At 40.1% G+C, this 19622-nt stretch overlaps 1 protein-coding gene across 4 annotated transcripts in view; it reads right to left on the minus strand.

Moving 5' to 3' along the window:
- LOC309385089 (solute carrier family 9 member C1-like) overlaps nucleotides 1–19622 on the minus strand; it is a 120928-nt gene that overhangs the window by 22501 nt on the left and 78805 nt on the right. For 2 of the 4 annotated variants that reach the window (XM_081939183.1, XM_081939181.1), the window contains 5 exons: nucleotides 15852–16001; nucleotides 14029–14080; nucleotides 9562–9710; nucleotides 7132–7257; nucleotides 2068–2166 (listed from right to left, as the gene is read on the minus strand). In XM_081939183.1, coding sequence (XP_081795309.1) covers nucleotides 2068–2166; nucleotides 7132–7257; nucleotides 9562–9710; nucleotides 14029–14080; nucleotides 15852–16001 — 576 coding nt within the window. The remainder of the gene's footprint in view (nucleotides 1–2067; nucleotides 2167–7131; nucleotides 7258–9561; nucleotides 9711–14028; nucleotides 14081–15851; nucleotides 16002–19622) is intronic. The other 2 variants (XM_081939184.1, XM_081939182.1) reach the window with 2 other exon arrangements.

Here is a 19622-nt window from a genome sequence, read left to right on the forward strand (position 1 = left end):
ACCGCCCCCTTGGTGCTACAAACTGATCCTCAGTGCCCCCCACCCAGTGGTGGAATTCATTTTTTTTTACAACTGGTTATGTGGGCGTGGCTTGATGGGCGTGGCTGGGGGAGTCATGTGACTGGGTGGTTTGCATGAAGGAATAAAGATAGTAACAGTAAAATTCAAAACTGTAACAATTAATTGCACATTTATTCAAAATCCAATTTAAAAATCTTTGTAGTTAGTTAATTCAACAAAATTGTTGAACATGATCCAGTGATGCCAGGTTTTCAAAGTCTGATAGTCATTTATCAAGAACCTTAGTAACTAGTAACTTAGTAAACTTAGTAAAATTTAGTAACTACTTCACTGTTCAGTAAATTCTTAATGTGATGGATGGGCTTGATGAAGTGATACCAGTTTCCCAATGTCTGATTTTAAGTCACTTAGCAGGAGTGTGCTTGCTTCTGGTCTCCAGAGTCAGAAGGGCCAGTTGGGACCCCCAGAGGTCATCTAGTCCCACCCCAGACAGCGCCTCCCTGCCCCACATTCCCCAGCCCCACCTCCTCTGGGAAGGCTACGGTGGGGGGGGGGGGAATGCAGAGCCCCTGCAGAGAGCCCCTGCTGCTCTCCCTCACCCTTCACTCTTACTCCCTCCCTCTCTTCACAGGCTGAGCAGCCGCAGCGTTACTGGGACGGTGATCATGGATGTGCTGTCGCCCCGGGGAGGGGAGGTCCGGCCGCCAGCAAAGGGCTTCCGCCGAGGCACCCCATGCAGGCAAAATAGCGAGCGAGCGAAGGAGGATCAGGCATGGCACTGAGGCCCCTTCGCCTCCCACTTTGTCTTGATGAGGTCGCTGCAACTTCCGGGCGCGGACGGACGGAGGTAGCCAGAGCGGCCTGGGCGGGCGAGCAATGGAGGATCAGGCAGCTTTTTCGCTCGCTCGCCCGCCCCCCCGGGCTTCCCCACCACTCTGGCTACCTCCGTCCGTCCGCGCCCACAGCTGCAGCGACCTCATCAAGACAAAGTGGGAGCGAAGGGAGGCGAAATGGCCTCCCTTTGATCACTCGCTCCCCCCGCCTGTCCACACTATGCTAGCCCTGCGCTCACTGATTGGCTGGCTCACCAATCGTCCCGCCCACCTCTAAGAGCCCTATCTATAGAAAGTCAAGCAGAAAAAAAGTTAACTGGGTTTAGATAGGGCTCTTAGAGGCGGGCGGGGCGATTGGTGAGCCAGCCAATCAGTGAGTGGGCAGGGCTAGCATAGTGCAGATGGGCGGGGGAAGCGAGCGATTGAGCAGCTTCTGGATGGGTGGGGGTGAGTGAGCAAACTTGTTCTGAATAGCTCGCTAGAGGAGGCCATTTCCAGCACTTCTTTGCCGCCCCCTTGCCTCTTACCGCCCCCCTGCCGCCCCCCTTGCCTCTTACCGCCTCCCTAAGCCATCTCACCGCCCCCCAGTGGGCGGTAGTGCCCACTTTGGGAACCACTGATTTATCTGATTACTGACTCCTTATACTAACACATATGTTTTTATTACTCTATTTCCTCCTATCTGTCTTATTCTAGAATTAGACTATGTACTGTATTTCATTTTTTAATTTATTTTATTGTTAAGGTTGCAAGATTAATCAAGTTATAAGCTACTACCACTATGTGCCAAATATTAAGAATTTTGTCCCCTTGTTCTATTATGACAACAAATATACCAATTAAATCTTATATTTGAGATCATGGAATTAATTCTGATAAATGTAGATGTAGATCACTACTTTTATCAAAAAATAATTTTATACATACAGTAATCAAGATGACAAAAAGAGCAAGAACGTGATTACAATGCATGAACAAAACTCAGCCCCCTTTTTATATGCAATACATATATCATTAATTATAGCAAACAATAATAAAGAACAAAGAAGTCTAAAACTTTGAACCGTAATGAAACAGACAGTTTTCAAGTTAGGTACAAACTAGTAGCAATTCAAAGTTACAAATTGTATACAATATTACTAGCATTCTAAGTAATATTAATTTCCTCATTCCCAGTTATATTGCTGGGTATTTATTTAAACCTATATCTTACTTTAATCATCCCTGATACAATTAAATGAATTCCATGTGGCATATCACCTTCTTCACATATGTTATCTCCATAATCATAATAAAGAATGTCTGCTTTTTTCTGAAAATAGAAAATAAATAGTATTGTAGAAGACATCCAGTAAGAAAAGTATTTTTTAGCGCTTTGAATGTTTTAAGAGAGTAGCAACTGACAAATACATACAAAAGAATTTTAAAACTAGAAGACAAAATCAATATAAATAAAATTTGCATCAGTAAAATATATTAATATATTTAAATTGTTGTTGTTAGTTGCAAAGTCGTGTCCAACTCATTGTGACCCCATGGACAATGTTCATCCAGGCTTTCCTGTCCTCTACCATCCTTACATATTTAAATTATGTAACTTCTTAAATTTCCCATCCAGAAGATATCCACAATAAATTGGAGTACAAAATACTGGGGATTTTTGTTGGGCAAAAGATGAGCTTCAAACTTTGGTCCCAAACATCAAATGATGGAATATCAGATGAATGCAAGAGTGGCCTGGGATTTGAAGGTGAAAACCACTTGACCAGCTTGCATAACCTAAGGCAAAAGAAAACAAACAAAAAGCAAGCAAACAAAAGAAAATTGTTGATGCCAAGGCATGCACCCAAATTACTATAACCAAATTCTCAAGGGGCAAAAAAACACTCTAAATAGGACTCAATAGTCCTATTGAGAACTAACAGAGTAACACAGTACTCTTAGAAGGCTACAGTCCAGACCTTATGAAAAATAAAATCTTGTAGTGTCCAAAATATGCTATAGGCTGTCATAACAGAGATGAAGAAAGCTCTTTCTTGATGGAACTAGAATATATATCTGATCTTGGTGGTGTAAAAACTCAAATGTATGAGTCATAGGACCAATCTCTACATTAGAAGATGATGGGTTCCCTGCAATGGGTTTGACATATAGATCTGAATATTGTAGACTTCGGCTGGATGCATCAAGTGCTGGCCAAGCCCATGCCTGGTTTAGTGAAGGAGAAAAAGTGGTGATATGTCATGTGACAACGCTGTGACGACACGAGTTTGACACCCCTGCTGTAGACCATAAATCCTATCTGTCACTAGAACTGCAACTTTTCCCAAATGATGTATGAAATGCCAAAGGGCCTTCTTCCAGTCCTTTGTATTTTAAGGCATTCAGGAAAGGTGATCTGCCTATTTGTTAAAAGAAGGAATATAGGTGGTGATAAACATGAATACGGGAAATAGAGAGTTAGTGTCTTGTTTCCTGATTAATTTCCATGCTGTCTGTGAATGACTTAGGTACACACCTGAATCTGGAAACAACCTCTTTGAACAATGATGGCAGGACTTGAAGGTTTATTTAATTGCCAGCTTCCCTTGTCCACATTTGTTTAACTCAAATATGTTATATTTTTCTGAAGTGGTATTTCAGTCATTAGTATATGGGGGGGGGGTGTAGGTTGGAGGACTATCACAAATACTTTTCCAGAATTTTCATAATAATAGCATTGGCTTGAAAATAAAGGCCTATTTTAGGATGGGAAAACCCTGCAGTCTCTATTCCTTTAGATTTAGGACTGGAGTAAATTGGAAATTCCTTCTTCCTGGAAAAAATTAGCACGAAGCTCCTGTAATAATTAGCAATTTCAAAAGCAATTTTATTCTTCATGCAGTACCTACTGTCTTTTGATGAGGCAATTGGATTGTAACAAGTACTGTGCTGGACTGCTTTTTTTCCTAATTTGGCAAGCCTCATCCTGAAGCTGAGATAATTAGCGTTTGTATTTACATTCATTGGATAAGGGATTATAGATATTCCTTGTTTAATGGTCACAACTGGGGCCAGCAACTTGGTCCTGGTGGCACAGTGGTTAAAGTGCAATATTGCAGGCAAACATTGCCTAGAGTTTGATCCTGATAGGGCTCAAAGTTCACTCAGACTTCCATCCTTTCAAGGTCTGTAAAATGAAGACCTAGATTGTTGGGGGTGATTGATATGCAAATAATGCTTCAACATTATAAACTGTCCAGAGAGTATTGTAAAGTTTTATGGGGCAGTATATAAGCCTTAATGCTATTGGTCATTAAGCAAAGCAATCACTATGCAAACCCATGACTATGCTTGCAATCTTAATTCAGCTTTCTTTTGCTTTACAGATCTGTGAAGTTGCAAGTGCAAGGACTGGTTGCAAAGTTACTTCTTTATCTATCATAACTGCTAACACTCACTAAACTAGATAGTCACTAAACAAGAATCTGTTTAAGAGCAAGCAGGGGAATGCACTGGCACCATCTGCCTAGTATACTATGCAGCAAGTTGTTAGCAAAAAGGGAAGGCAAAAAAGCCTTTACTGTGAAACTCGCTAGTCTTATCAACTTCAGATTGCAGCTACACCCCAGCAGAAGGTTCTAATTCACTAATTAAGATCATAGAGCTGAGCTTATTAACTTGCAATTAGCGTTTTTCAGGGGAGTACTAGGCTGGGGAGAAAAGCAGCTCAGGAAAAGATAATTTGTGTAGACAATCTTGCCACTGTGAGAGGTGAAGAGAGAAAAATAGGTCAGGCACAGGACAACAGGTAACTAACTATAATGGCAAACACATGACTTGAGAGAAAGGGACTGCAAAAAATATGAATGCAGATTTTGGTTGCAAAATTATTTTTCATTATTATCATTTCTCATTATGATCATAACTTCAAATGGTCACTGTCCAAGACAGCCACTAAATGATGACTACCTGTCCTAGTTTGCTTGATCAGAAGGAAATCTATTTTAGTTGCATGTGACTAATTCTGAGCTAGGAAGATAGCACAGTTCTGAGCTGAGTCAACTGTAAGGGAAGTATCTGTTTCGGTTGTTGAAATTCCTCATTATACTGCCAGAATTGATTGGGAGTGGTTTGCCATTTAAGTTACTGTTGTGGTAATGAACTCTAACAAATTTAGATGGCAGATCTACCAAGGAGGGAAAGTCAAGAGAAGCAGTGTGTCTGAGATAAACAGCTGCTTAGATAATGTAGTCTAAAGTTCAAAGCATTGATTTTAGTCTAATCCAAAGGAATAGTGAAGAAGAGATGGTCATAAGTCATCCTGTCAGCCCTCAGACTTGGTTTGTGACATGGGACCCTCAGAAAAGAATTAGTTGAAACCAAAAACAAAGGCAGACAATCTGCCGATTATAGCTCTTCCCCAGTTGTCCTCCAGTTCTGCTTCCCAAAGACTGCATCTTTGCCCAAGCAGCCTCAGTTGCCTCTTGCTATTCCTTGAAGGATTAGAAGGATCAGCAGTTCATCAACTTTAGTTGTGTTCTTTTAAAGTATACTGTTTATCCTCAGCTTTACTCCCACAGTTGGCTTAGTCACCACTGACTCTTGCAAGTTCTGGCCCTAAAAGATATCAAGTTCTCCTTATCCAAGGATTCATAGAGGGACACATAATATTCCTCTTATGAAAGTCCACCTGCTGTAATGAGAAACCTGAATTCAGAAGGCATGAAAACAATTCATTGATCATTCCCAGCAATATTGTTTTAGATAAATTGGTTGTCTAAAGCTCTTCTCCTAAACCTGCCATTATCAACTCATCATGAGTAGATAGATATGACAAGACCCAAAAAGCAGTTAATAGAGATCAGCTGTGGAAATGCCCATAACTCATTAATACCAATATATATTACAATCCTGAGGATCTATTTGCATATCAAATAGAAAGCTCTTCTTATGTATTCTGGCATTACTTCACCAATGAAGAACCCATGTAATAAAATTAAGGATTTATAATTGTATGATCGGAGAGTCAAAAATCTATTAAAATAATATATTCAGTGTCTAGAGAATGACACACATAGGATCTTCATTGGGAAGATGCTAATTTGGGATTTCTACGGTTTTACCTCCTGCATTTTAGCCAGCATAGCAATAGCACTTAGACTTATATACTGCTTCACAGTGCTGTACAGCCCACTCTAAGTGGTTTACAGAGGCAGCATATTGCCCCCAACCATTTGGTTACTCATTTTACCAACCTCAGAAGGATGGAAGGCTGAGTCAGCATTAGCATAGCTAATGTTAAGTGATGTGGGAATTGTATCTGAAGAATATCAAGTTGTCTATATGATTTATTGTATATGTGTGGGGCTGTGCATGGGTTTTTAAAGAGTTTCTTCTTTTTTCAGACACTTGAAAGTGTGATTTCCTTTATTTCTATACCAGCTCATTCCACATCATTATGGAAGTGCAAAAAAACCCCAAATAATTGTAATAGTAATAAAAAAGAATAATACAACTAAAACCACCAATATATCTCTTTAATTACTGTCATTAAAATTATTGTAACATTCTGATTACAGTTAAGTAAGTGAGCAGCTGAGTTTTTAAGGTATTTTCATAGATCAAGAACAATGTAATCATCCAAATATCTGATAGAATGCCATTCCATAGGGTTGGTGTCAATGCTAAGAATAGGATGATGCTGGTTTCCCCTAGATCACAGGTGTCAATCTCGCAGCGTCATGTTGCTGTCACATGACGTATTATGACATTTTTCCCTTCATGGAGCTGGAGTGGGTGTGGCCTGCACGTGATGCATCCAGCCCATGGGCCATCAATTTGACACCCCTGTCCTAGATGTTACAGAGGAAACAAACCCTCAGCAAACCAGAGGCATGTATGCTGGGTAGGTAGGAGCTAATTTATATAGATGGCCCTTAAGGGTCAAGTTTCATAAGGTTTTAAAGATTAGATAGGAAGCCCAAAGCATTGAAGTTGTGTGCTCTGGAGAAAGTGGCTTTCACAAGCAGGCTGCTGGATTTTGGACTAACCACACCTTCCAAGTAGTTTTCAAAAGCAGCCCCATATAGGGTGCACTGTAGTAATCTAAGCAGGAAGTAACAAACACACAAACCTCAAGTGAACAAGGGAGAATCTAACCATGCAAAGGATTAATAGTCATTTCTTCCATTTTGGCATCCTCTACTGCTTGGAGATGAAGATTAGATCTAATATGTGACTACTGATATGCATTGGGCCAGATATTACCTATGTGAAGCATCCAAAGCATCATTACCTGAATGTATTCTATCTGTTTTTTATTACCCTGAAGCCACACAATATTGCATAGAAGGTCATGTGCAGTAGGTGGGGCAATTGTAGGGGGAAGTCTTCCAATATGTTGTTTTCTTAATAGAATCACCTAAAAAGAAGACTATTGTTATAATATATATTACCTATTGGTTCCTTAAATTCATATCATTAACAACCACTATGAAATGATTTCTACATTCTTAGATCTAAGACATCTTGAATAATACCATTCTAAGTACGTAGATAAAAAGGCTCTAAATCACATAGTATACTGATTAATGCAGAGATCTTTTTTACAATGTGCTAATTATATTATAATTTTAAAAAAATCCGAAGCTGCTGATTTTTATATAGAATATATTTTATACTACTCTCCAAGAATATTAGTGAGAACTAAGGTGAGACACATTTACCTTTAACTGTCATTATCTGAGACTATATATTTATGATGATCAAGTGTATTTCTTGAATGTGAATCTTTCCAAAACTGCAAAGTTTTGAATAGAAATATACCTCCGCTGTTAGATAACTTTGGGTTTAGTTCCTCCTATACCCTCAATTCCAATAACTGATACAGTAAAGGATTAGAAATCCATTATGTGGAGGAAGCCATAACTGAAGCCAGTTCTTTTGACTGGAAAAAGGCTTATCTGCTAATTGACAGCAGAAGCAAACTGTATGTACAATCCACCCCAAAAAATTAAGCTAACTAGAAAGTGTTGCTCTAGGTCAATACAATCTAAGACAGTAGGCCAAAACCCATTATGCACCAAAGACTGCCAGTCCATAGATAGGTTTAACAAAAAGAGATAGATCTAAAAGTAGATTCAAGTGAGATGTATAATTGGGCAACTTCAGTATGATGATATATCACCTAAAACCAATGAATTTTTTCTACCAGTTTTACGTAGATATCAAATAGTATTTAAAGATGTGGACTACAAAGCAGACAAGGCATTCCAAATAGAGATACTAATGACAGGAAAATGGATTAAAAAATAGAGAAGAGCCAAAAGAACAATCATGTTAACACCTTTTTTTGATACAAAAAAGAAATTGGCTAAATACTGAAAATCAAGACAATGACCTGACAATCATTTTACATTGGACTCACAAAAGGGGTCTATTAAATCTTCAAAAAAGCCTTTGTGATAGGAAAAAGATAACATCTAATGAATTAAAGATTAAGATTGTTAGAAATAAAATGAATATAAAAATGATTTCTTTGATCAAGGGTAAAATAAGACATGTTTTATAAAGCTTTAGTAATTCTGTACAAACTTTTTGCTGACATCAGGATCCAAAAGTTGATGATTTATAGTTTGCATACAGCAGGGGTGTCAAACTTGCGGCCCGCGGGTCAGATGCGTCATGTGGTGGCTCCACCCCCACCCAGTTTAGCGAAGGGGGGGTGAAATCCCAATATGTCACATGACACCACTGTGACGACGCGGGTTTGACACCCCCGGCATACAAAAAGGATGAGTTAAGAAGAAATTTGCTTGTAACTGTTTAGGGGAGGATGAGTTATTAGATATGTTTTTACTTGTTCTAATGAAGACTGTTAATCACTTCTTTACATATTTTTTTCTTTTAATCCAGTTCTTTTCTTTTCTCTGTTTTCCATTATTATTATTTTTTCTTTTTTGGCACTTTTATTCTTTCTCTTTCTCTCTTTTTTCTGAGTTTAATTTGCATTTGTTTTTATTATGTTACTTTATATATTTAATAAAAAATAAAATGGAGAAAAAAGAAACACATAATAGAGAGAGAAAATGCCTACTAAGTCTAATTCACCATACTGTACCTAGAAATCTTAATGATCCCAATACAATGCTTAAGATTTCTAGAGTTTATCTCACTGAAGCGTTTTCAGATCCATTATCTAAGCTATTTACAATCTATCATGGCTGGAACAACTGGGAGGTTTAATTGACTCTCAGTTTCTTCTTCATACAACAAAATTTGATGATGGGGTACCATTATATAATGTTCATTATACGATAACAAATCTCTTGAGAGTACACAATTAAAATCTTTTATACAAATATTAAAATAGGAAACAGAAGCAGTGTTTACAGGCTATAATTAGGTACCATATAAAAGAAAGGTGGAGAAATTTTTAGGTCACAAAGAAGCTCAGTACTGAGCTCAGATTCCAGTTAACAGTAAGAACAAATTATATTTGCCTGCAAAATTTTGGAAGAAATCTGTGCGAAAAGTAAATATGCAATTATTTAATGTTCTCAAAATTCTTTCAATGAAAATTTATCCATATGAGGTTAATGAAAATATCTCCAACTTTCTATTTTTAACATTGGAAATCCCAATACCCAAAATTTGTAAATATAATTTGAACTTTCTATATTAACAGAAATATCTCATGTTTCATATATAATTTTGTTTGAATTACCTTATGTAATTCATTTCCTTCATTTTTATCCACAATTCCTCCTGATATCATAAATTTAAGAGTTTCAAAAGCTGTATTTAGCACCGTTTGAACTGCTTGTCTGGTTTTCACAGCAATGACAATATCTGGATAGTCACGCTGCATTAATCCTAAAGTAAACAAAAATATTTTTTCATACAAGAAATGAAAAATGCCATGCAAAGTGAAAGAAAACTGCTTAGGAGTAAATGCCCCCTCCCTAAGACTAGTAGCAACTGCAACTATGGAGCTATGCACAAGTGGATCTGAGAAATCATGCCTATAAAAAAATCTGTTCTACAGCATTCTGAATAAGGTTCTGAATAAGTGCAGAATTGCATTCTCATGATGTGCAAGATTACAGATATGTTAATACAGCAAAACTCATTAAATTCTACTGAAAGACAAAGGACAAAAATACAAAATATCATTTTTCCAAAACTGAAAATTCTTTGCAGGAGGTCCTCATTGGATTAAAAAATAAAAACCAACTAAAAGGAAAAGAAAGAAAAATCAACAGTTTTTTTTAGTCCTATTAAGTTTAATATGACTGTAAATGAAATACAAGTATTTCATTTTTGTGTTTTGTTCCTTTTGTTTTTTCTTATTATAAAAGCAATAAAAATTACTTTTATAATAACAAGCAACTCCAGGGCCGTTTGTTCCTAAGACATTGAATAAAAAAAAAATTCTGTGTCCAAGAAACCATTTAATAATTTCTGAGATACCATTTCCCCATTGACATCAAACTTATAGCCCTCTCAGACTAGACCGGAAAAACAAAGTGAACTCTCTCTGCTCCTCAGAAAGTGTTACATAAACAAGTACTAATTTTTTTTATAAAAGTAGTTTCAGCCTTAAAAGAGAAATGTAACTAATTAGAAGTAATCAAATAATTTACTCGGATCACTGTCAATTTCTCTTGTATGAAACAAAAGTCTTAGGAAGATGTTCTCCTTTAGAAAAAAGTAAATATTCAATAAAAAATCCACTTTTTTCCTGGGCTGAACATTTCATTATCATTAGGTGTCTGCAAGATTAAATCCAAGAATATTTATGAAGTATCTAGATACTACAGCTGCCAAAAGTGGTATCGACAGATAAAAATACATCTATTTCAGGGGTGAAATTCAGCAGGTTCTGACAGGTTCTATCTAGAGAAACGATAGTGGAAATTTTGAGTAGTTCAGAGAACTGGCAAATACTACCTCTGGCTGGCCACAGAGTGGGGAGGGAATGGGGATTTTGCAGTATCCTTCCCCTGCCATGCCCACCAAGCCATGCCCACCAAGCCACGCGCACAGAAACAGTAGTAAAAAAATTAAATTTCACCACTGATCTATTTTATATTGCTTTGCAAATACTGTTTTTTTTTTCGAACTATAAGACGCACTCAGATTTACAGGAGGGAAAAAAAATAGTTTTGGGCCTCTGCATATCATGTTTTCGCCCTCCCCGGAAGATGTCTGTAGTGCTCCGCACATCCTGTTTTTGCCAAAAATGGGCCTGTTTTCACCAAACATGCATCTGTTTTTGGCCTGCAGAGTGCTTCTGGGGGCCGGGGAGGGCAAAAACGTGATGCATGGAGGGTTCAGGAAGCCAAAAATAGGCTTCGGTCTTCCGTATTTGGTCTATAAGACACATCAAAATTTTCACCCACTTTTGGGGGGGAGGGGAAGTGTGTCTTGTACTCCAAAAAATATGGTATATACAGGAAAGTTGAAATGCTTCTTTATACAGGTAATCCTAGACTTACAATAGTTCATTTAATGATTATTCGAAATTACAAGGGAACTGAAAAAAAGTGAGTTATGACCATTTACACACTTATGACCATTGCAACATCCCCATAGTCATGTGATCAAAATTCAGATGCTTGGCAACTGGTTTGTATTTATGATGGTTGAAGTGTCCCAGGATCATGTGATTCCCTTTTTGTGACCTTCTGACCAGCAAAGTCAAAGGAGAAGCCAGATTCACTTAACAATTGTGTTACTGGTACTAACTTAACAACTGCTGTGATTCTCTTAATAACTATGGCAAGAAAAGTCATAGTGGAAGTAAAAAAAGGGTCTCTGCTTAGAGAAAGCAACAAAAAAAATTACAATTAAAAACTGGTAGAAAATGAAATTTAAGGTAGCAATGCCCACTCTAAACATCAGGCACAATTTAGCCCCTGAGTGTTTTTAAATAAAACTTTGTATTGTTTTTTAAAAAAATGAAAAACCAAAACCAAACCCAAAAAATGTGCATTATCAAAACAAACCACAAATGTGTAAAAAAAATAGGTGAAAAATACAAAAAAAATTAAAAAGACAAAGTATAATGTGTCCATATATATTTTTTTACATAAGGCTTCTTTAACCTACACTATTTCAGTATATTTTGTTTCTTATTTAGCTCCCCCCTTTTTAATATTGCTGATATGATTAAATAATATAGCAATTTTATTGTGACTTTAATAGTTAAGAAGTATTTGCCATCCAAAATAGTATTTCAATTATGTAGAATGTTAATAAGAATTAACTGTAAATATTAATCAGGGATATTTAATTGAATGTATTTCAGGCTCTGCTACAATGTATCAGTTGAGGGAATTATCTGAAATAGATATTTATGCATCCTGAAATAAATGGTGATTTATGCACTCATCCAGTGTGCCAATAAAGACTATGGTATTTAAGATACTGATGACTGCTTCAGTCATGCAGATAAACTTTCTTTCCATTCCTTTTTTCTCTTTCATTTAGGAGCTACTAAAAATGCAAATGAACATTCCATTAATAATGGCAATCCAGGTACTCCTGCTTGCTATTTTAATTCCAAGACACAGAGGTCATTAAGCAGAAAGCATCAAGGAAAGGAATATGTGGTCTGCAGGGGTATGAGGGAGCCCATGGTATGCTCAGAACAGGTCACAAACAAGTTGGAAGAGGGGTGCTGCAGGCACATGCATGCAACCATAGGGAGGTCCCAAGAAAGAAGGACACAGGGTACATGGAGGTGGGGAGAACAATTACAGAGTGACTTGCCACCTTCCCTGCTGGCTTCCCTATTGACTTTGATTGTGGGAAGTCAGCAGGGTAGGTCACAAGTGACAATCACATGACTGTGGGACACTGCAATCATTGTAAATGTGAACTTGTTCCCAAGCATCCAAATTGAGTTCACATTACCCCAGGGGTATTGCAGAATTTCAAAGACTGTTTGTAATTACCCGTCATTCAGTACTGTTACAACTAAACAATACCTAAGCAGGAAAGCTAAGTTATGTGACAGCAAGATAACAACTTGAAACATTGCAGTCAAAATAAGCAATGTTTCTATGCAGGTAGTCCTCAACTTACAACTATTCATTTAGTGACTATTCTGTTAACAATGGCAATGAAAAATGTGACTTAAGACAGGTTGTATTTCGCACACAACTGTTGCAGCATCCCCATGGTTTGCAATCAAAATTCGGACTCTTGATAACTGGCTCATATTTATCACAGTTTCAGTGTCCTGGGTCAAAGTGATCACCTTTTGCAATCTTCTGACACGCAGTCAATGGGAAAGCCTTAACAACTGTATTGTAACTTAACAAGTGCAGTGTTTCACTGAATAGCGTATTTTTCGGAGTATAAGACGCACCAAGGTTTTGAAGAGGCAATTTTTTTTAAAAAAGTTTTTGCTTCTCCCAAATACGACCGGTTTTTCACGAAAACGGGCCCATTTTTTTCAAAAAAAGAGCATGACTAGCCCTTAGGAGGCTTGTAGAGTGTTCCTGGGGGGGGGGCAAAAATGAGCAAAAAATGGCCAATTTTTCTTGAAAACAGGCCCGGTTCTTGTCAAAAAAAGGACATTAGGAAGCTTATAGAATGCTCCTGGGGGCTGGGGGAGAGCAAAATTGAGCAAAAAACGGCTCATTTTTTGCTCATTTCTCCCCTCCCCAGCCCCCAGGAGCTCTCTGAAAATCTCCTACAAGCTATGCATGGCCATTTTGGTGAAGGGGCAGGGTTTTAGGAGGCAACAAATGCTGTATTCAGTGTTTAAGACGCACCCAGATTTTCAGCCTTTTTCGAGAGAAAAGGTGCGTCTTATACTCCGAAAAATACGGTAACTTTGGCAAGAAAAGTCATAAAATGGGGCAAAACTTACCGCACTTGACAACTGTCTTTCTTAACAAGAGAAAGTTTGGGCTCAACTGTATTTATAAATTGATGACTACCTGTAGTCATCCTGTGCAGTTTCATATGGGGCTGAGCAGGATATAAAATTATTGAAGCCAGAGTAAATGCACAGGAAACCATTACTACTGTCTTTCTGATTGTCCTTGCTTTGAGTAGCTCTTTCATGTGTATAAAAAATGCTATTTCAGCTTTGTAAGAATCAACACTATGGAAATTAAAATTTCATTCATAATAATGAAAGCAATAAGTCATAATGATAATCTCTTTAAATTCATACCTAACTCTTTCATGGCTTCTTGTTTGTTGTTTTCCAAAATTTTGCTAATTGCCTGTTAAAAAGGAATATGTATTTTATAGTAATGAAATTATAAAGGACCAAGCAAGACCATTTTCAATCATAGCACTCTTCCCAAAAGGCTACAGAGCACAATGACGTAGCTCGTTTTCCACCCCTCCTTCTGTTTTTGTCACTCCCCATTATGCTTTCCATGTATGGTGTCTTTTACATTGTTAATGACTAAAATTATTTTTAAGATAAAGAATGCAAGAGACCCTTGATGGCGAACCTATGGCACATGTGCAAGAGATGGCACGTAGAGCCCTCTAAGTGGGCACTAGCGCCATGCCCCAGATCAGCCAGTTGGTCATCAGGTTTCCAAGGCATGTATGCACGCCGGCCAGCTGGTCATCGGGTTTCCTGTATTCTGCATGCGCACGCGCACCTTCCGGTTTGAACACTGTTCCTAAAAGGTTCGCCATCACTGCAATTTAAATATTTAATAAATTTAAATAAAGTATTTCAATAAATGGTCTACAATGATCTATATCTATTATTACTGCAAATTAACTTTAAAACAGATTTTTCCTACAGCACACATAAAAATTTCTGCTAGAACAACACATACACACACATACAACACAAACACTTTTGGGAATCATGATCAAGACTATCAGAAGAAACAGTGAGGAAATTCATAATCATAAGATAATATTTCTAAGGCATAATTTCATTCTTCTAACTATTCATGTATTTGTTCTTAGTTTCCACAATAGGAATACTTGTCATTTTAAAGAAATGAATATAATTGGAAGATAAGCATTTTCTTGCCCCTAAACAGGAATTCCAGACAGTACCTCTCTGATGGAAAACAGAATCAGTCTGTAGACTCTATTAGTAACAGAAATAAAACCAAACTGCTTTTTAAAGGTTCAGTTCCATATTCTTGGTCATCAAAGACAAAATCCAGCTAGAAAACCAAGGAGTCTACAAAATACCATGCAAAATCTGTCCAGCAATATACATAGGACAAACAAACAGGAGGATAAATGCACGCATCACAGAACACAAGAACGCAGTAAGAAAAAAAGAAAAAACTTCTTCCCTTTTCCAGCACCTTAAAGCTACAGGACATGAAATCAACTTTGAAGGAGCCAGGTTAATCTCCAAAACAGAACACCTCCATAAGAGAATAATCATGGAAGCCATCGAAATAGAGAAACACCCCCACAGCATGAACAAACGTGATGATACCTCCCGCCTACCAAACATCTGGAAACCAGCCCTAGCCAACAAACGAACACCACCCACCACCCAAGCCGTTACAATACAAAACAACAATGCACACACAGCCTGCACCAATCAGCACCAATCTACCAATCATGCTACAACCACAACCAATCATTCCACTTACTGAAACAAAGCCAGCACCCCATCCCCTCCCACCAAGACTTACAGAAAGATGGCAGCTCCGTTCCCATTTTAAGCCCACGCTTGAAGATGGCAGGTGAGATCCTGCCGAAACGTTGCAAAGACAATCTCAACCTTACACGGAAAAAGACCCGAATACAACAAAACCAGCATACCTACACCCGTGAAAATCTACGAAAACAAATATATATATATATATATATATATATATATATATATATATATATATATATATATATATATATATATATATATATATATATATATATAAATTTTTGTGAATTTATGAAGTATTTTTGTGATCTGAATATATTTTCAAAATAATCATTTATAGAATGTAAATAAAGAATATGACAAATACTTCTCTTTAAATATATGGCTATTTTACTCACAAAATAAACTTTCTCGTGACCAGCTATCTGTCCAATTAAACATTTTATATCTTCTTCACCTTGAACATATCCTTTGGCAATATCATACCGAAAAGTAAGCTGCTTGTTTATTTGTTTATTCAACAAGAAAATCATTTTGGGTATCATTACCTGAAATAGATAACATACTAAAAATTGATATATTTTTCTATACCCTTTTGTGTATCATCCTTTCCATCAAAACTATTTCTCTGTCCACCTGCATAGCTTATCTTACTCCACCATAAAAACTACAGTATATTTCTATTAATTTTCTGTTTCACCTTCCCAACTTCCAATGTTACTTTATCTGTTTTCTTTACAGTAATACTAATTTCGTCAGCTTGCTTGTTCTTTCCTAATTTCTCTATTTCTTCCTTCAGATTGCCACATTTTTTCTAACATCCCATAGTAATGATGCTTGCTGCACCTCTTCATTTTTTTCAAACCTACATTTCTTATTTTTATTCCTTTCTACTATATTTTTCGGTTGAGGAAAAAAGAAAACATAGAATACACAAATAAAGGATAATACTATCTGAACATCATCAGTTAAATTTAATGAATGAGGCAAGGGAACTGCCTCTTCAGAAACACTGTTGGTATCAAATTACATTAGGCATTTTAAGTCATAATTATAACTTTGATTTATGCCTTGAATAACCACAAGTGAAGCTGATGAAATAAATGAAGCTGCATTTGGCTTGCAACCACCCAATATATATTTTATTTATTTATTTATTTATTATTTTATTTGATTTCTAGACCGCCCCCTCTCCCCGAAGGGACTCGGGGCGGTGTACAGGTACCAAATTAAAAAACCTTACAAATAATCATAAATATAGTTAAAAACGAATTAAACTTTAAACCCCTGTACAAATTTATAAAAATTAAAAACTAAGCCTAAGACCAAAATTTAAAAATACAGACTGGGGTGGGAGAGCTGGAATTGGGCCAAGCCGGCTAGATTAAACAGGTGGGTTTTGAGCTTCTTACGGAAGGAGCGGAGGTCCGTGGTTGTTCTAATATCAGGGGGAAGGTCATTCCAGAGGGTCAGGCCCATCACAGAGAAGGCCCTTCCCCTGGGCGTCGCCCGCTGGCACAGCCTAGTGGACGGCACCCTTGAGGAGTCCCTCTCTGTGTGAGCGAATCGGCCGAAGGGATGTGTGGGGCAGGATACGATCCCGCAAATAACTAGGCCCTGTGCCATGGAGCGCTTTGAAGATGATGATCAGCACCTTGAAACGTACCCGAAAAGCTACAGGTAGCCAGTGCAGCCCGCGCAGGAGAGGTGTTACGTGGGAGTATCTAGCGACTCCCGAGACTGCCCGCGCAGCCGCATTCTGAACCAACTGCAGTCTTCGGGTGCATCTCAAGGGGAGCCCCATGTAGAGAGCGTTACAGTAGTCCAGCCGGGACGTCACAAGCGCATGGGTGACTGTGCGAAGGGCGTTCCGGTCCAATAGGGGACGCAATTGGCTCACCAGGCGAACCTGGTGAAACGCCCCCCTTGCCACGGCTGTCACATGGTCGTCCATTGACAGCCGGGCATCTAGGAGGACGCCCAAATTGCGTACCCGATCCACGGGGGCCAGATGTTCGCCCCCAATGGCCAGTGATGGAATCAGCTGGTTGAACCGGGGTGCCGGTAGCCACAGCCACTCCGTCTTGGATGGGTTGAGCTTGAGTCTGTTACTTCCCATCCAGATCCGTACGGCTTCCAGACACCGGGACATCACTTTGACGGCATCGTTGGGGTGGTTCGGGGTAGAGATGTACAGCTGGGTGTCATCCGCGTACAGATGGTAATCTACCCCGAACCCAGGAATGATCTCGCCCAGCGGCTTCATATATGCATTGAACAGGAGAGGCGAGAGGACCGACCCCTGTGGCACCCCACAAATGAGCGGCCTCGAGGTCGACCTCTGCCCCCCTGCCAATACAAATTGCACTCGGCCAGAGAGGTAGGAGAACCACCGCAGAATGGTGCCCCTCACCCCCAGCCCCTCCAGTCGATGCAATAGGATACCATGGTCGATGGTATCAAAAGCCGCCGAGAGGTCTAGTAGGACCAGGATGGAGGAGCAATCCCCATCTTTGGCCCTCCAGAGATCATCCACCAACGCGACCAATGTCGTCTCCGTGCTGTGGCCGGGCCGGAAACCGGACTGGCGTGGGTCCAGATAATCAGTTTCCTCCAGGTGGCGTGGAAACTGTTGTGCCACCACACTCTCTACAACCTTCGCCAGAAAGCAAAGGTTGGAGACGGGACGGTAGTTGGCTAACCCAGCTGGGTCCAGGGAAGGCTACTTGAGTAGGAGCCTCACCACCGCCTCTTTCAGGACGGCCGGCAAGAACCCCTCACTCAAAGAAGCGTTAACTAACTCCTGGAGCCAGCCTCGTGTGACCTCCCAGGATGCCAGTACAAGCCAGGAGGGACACGGGTCCAGTAAACATGTGGTGGCTCGCAGTCCCCTACGCAGCCTGTCCATTTCGTCGGAAGTAACAGAGTCAAACTCCTCCCAGAGTGGAGCCTCAAGACCCACCTCCAGCGTCCCCTCTAGGCCACTAGTAGAGACCAACTAGCTTCGAATCTGAGCGATTTTGTCCTGCAGATACTCCCCAAATTCCTCTGCTCTACCCTGCAAAGGGGCTTCCCGCGGCCTCTGTTGAAGGAGGGAGCGGGTTACCCCAAACAGGGCGGCAGGGCGGTTATCTGCGGACGCAATAAGGGTGGCACAATACTGACGCTTGGCCACTCTTAACGCCACAAGGTAAGTCCGTAAATGGGCTCTCACCTGTGATCGGTCAGATTCAGAGCGTGATGATCTCCATCTGCTCTCTAGGCGTCTCTTGCGGCGCTTCATCACCCTCAGCTCCTCGGTAAACCAAGGGGCCTGGGTGGTTCGCTGCCACAAGAGAGGCCGCAAAGGCGCAACCTGGTCCAAGGCCCCGTTGGCCGCACTATTCCATGCAGCCACTAGGTCCTCCATCCGGGTGCGGGTCAGGGCTACAGGAAATGGCCCAAGCTCCGTCTGGAACCTATCAGGTTCCATCAGGCGTCTGGGGCGGAACCATCTTGGACATTCCGGTTCCGCCTCCCCGCGATGGGGAGTAGCGGCTGGGAAGTTGATCCGGAGAAGTGAGTGGTCTGACCATGACAGGGGTGTAATAACTAAATCCCCTACTCCCAGATCACTCCTCCACTGGCCAGAGACAAAGATAAGATCCAGTGTGTGACCTCCCTCATGTGTGGGGCCCTGAATTACCTGGGTCAGGTCCATGGCTGTCATGGAAGCCATGAACTCCCGAGCTTTCTCGGATGTCTCCCCTACCGATGGCAAGTTAAAGTCCCCCATGACCAACAGCCTGGGGGTCTCAACTGCCATCTCGGCGATCACCTCAAGGAGCTCGGGCAGGGCTGCTGATGCATAGCGAGGAGCCAGGTGTACAATCAGCAAGCCCAGCTGTCTCCCTGGGCCACATTTCACGCATAGGGACTCACAACTGGTTATCTGTGGCACAGTGGTCTCTCTCGGCTCGAGACCTTCCCTCACAATGACTGCTACCCCACCACCCCAGCCTAGTGCCCGTGACTGATGAAATGCGCGGTAACCTGGCGGGCACATTTCCACGAGAGGGAGACCTCCCTCGTGGCCCAGCCAGGTCTCCGTGATTCCTGCCAGGTCCGGCTCCCCCTCCGACACCAAGTCGTTAATGAGGGGGGCTTTGTTGACAACGGACCTGGCATTG

The sequence above is a fragment of the Natrix helvetica genome (assembly GCF_964273705.1).
Source record: "Natrix helvetica genome assembly, chromosome: 1".
NCBI classification, from domain to species: Eukaryota; Metazoa; Chordata; class Lepidosauria; order Squamata; family Natricidae; genus Natrix; species Natrix helvetica.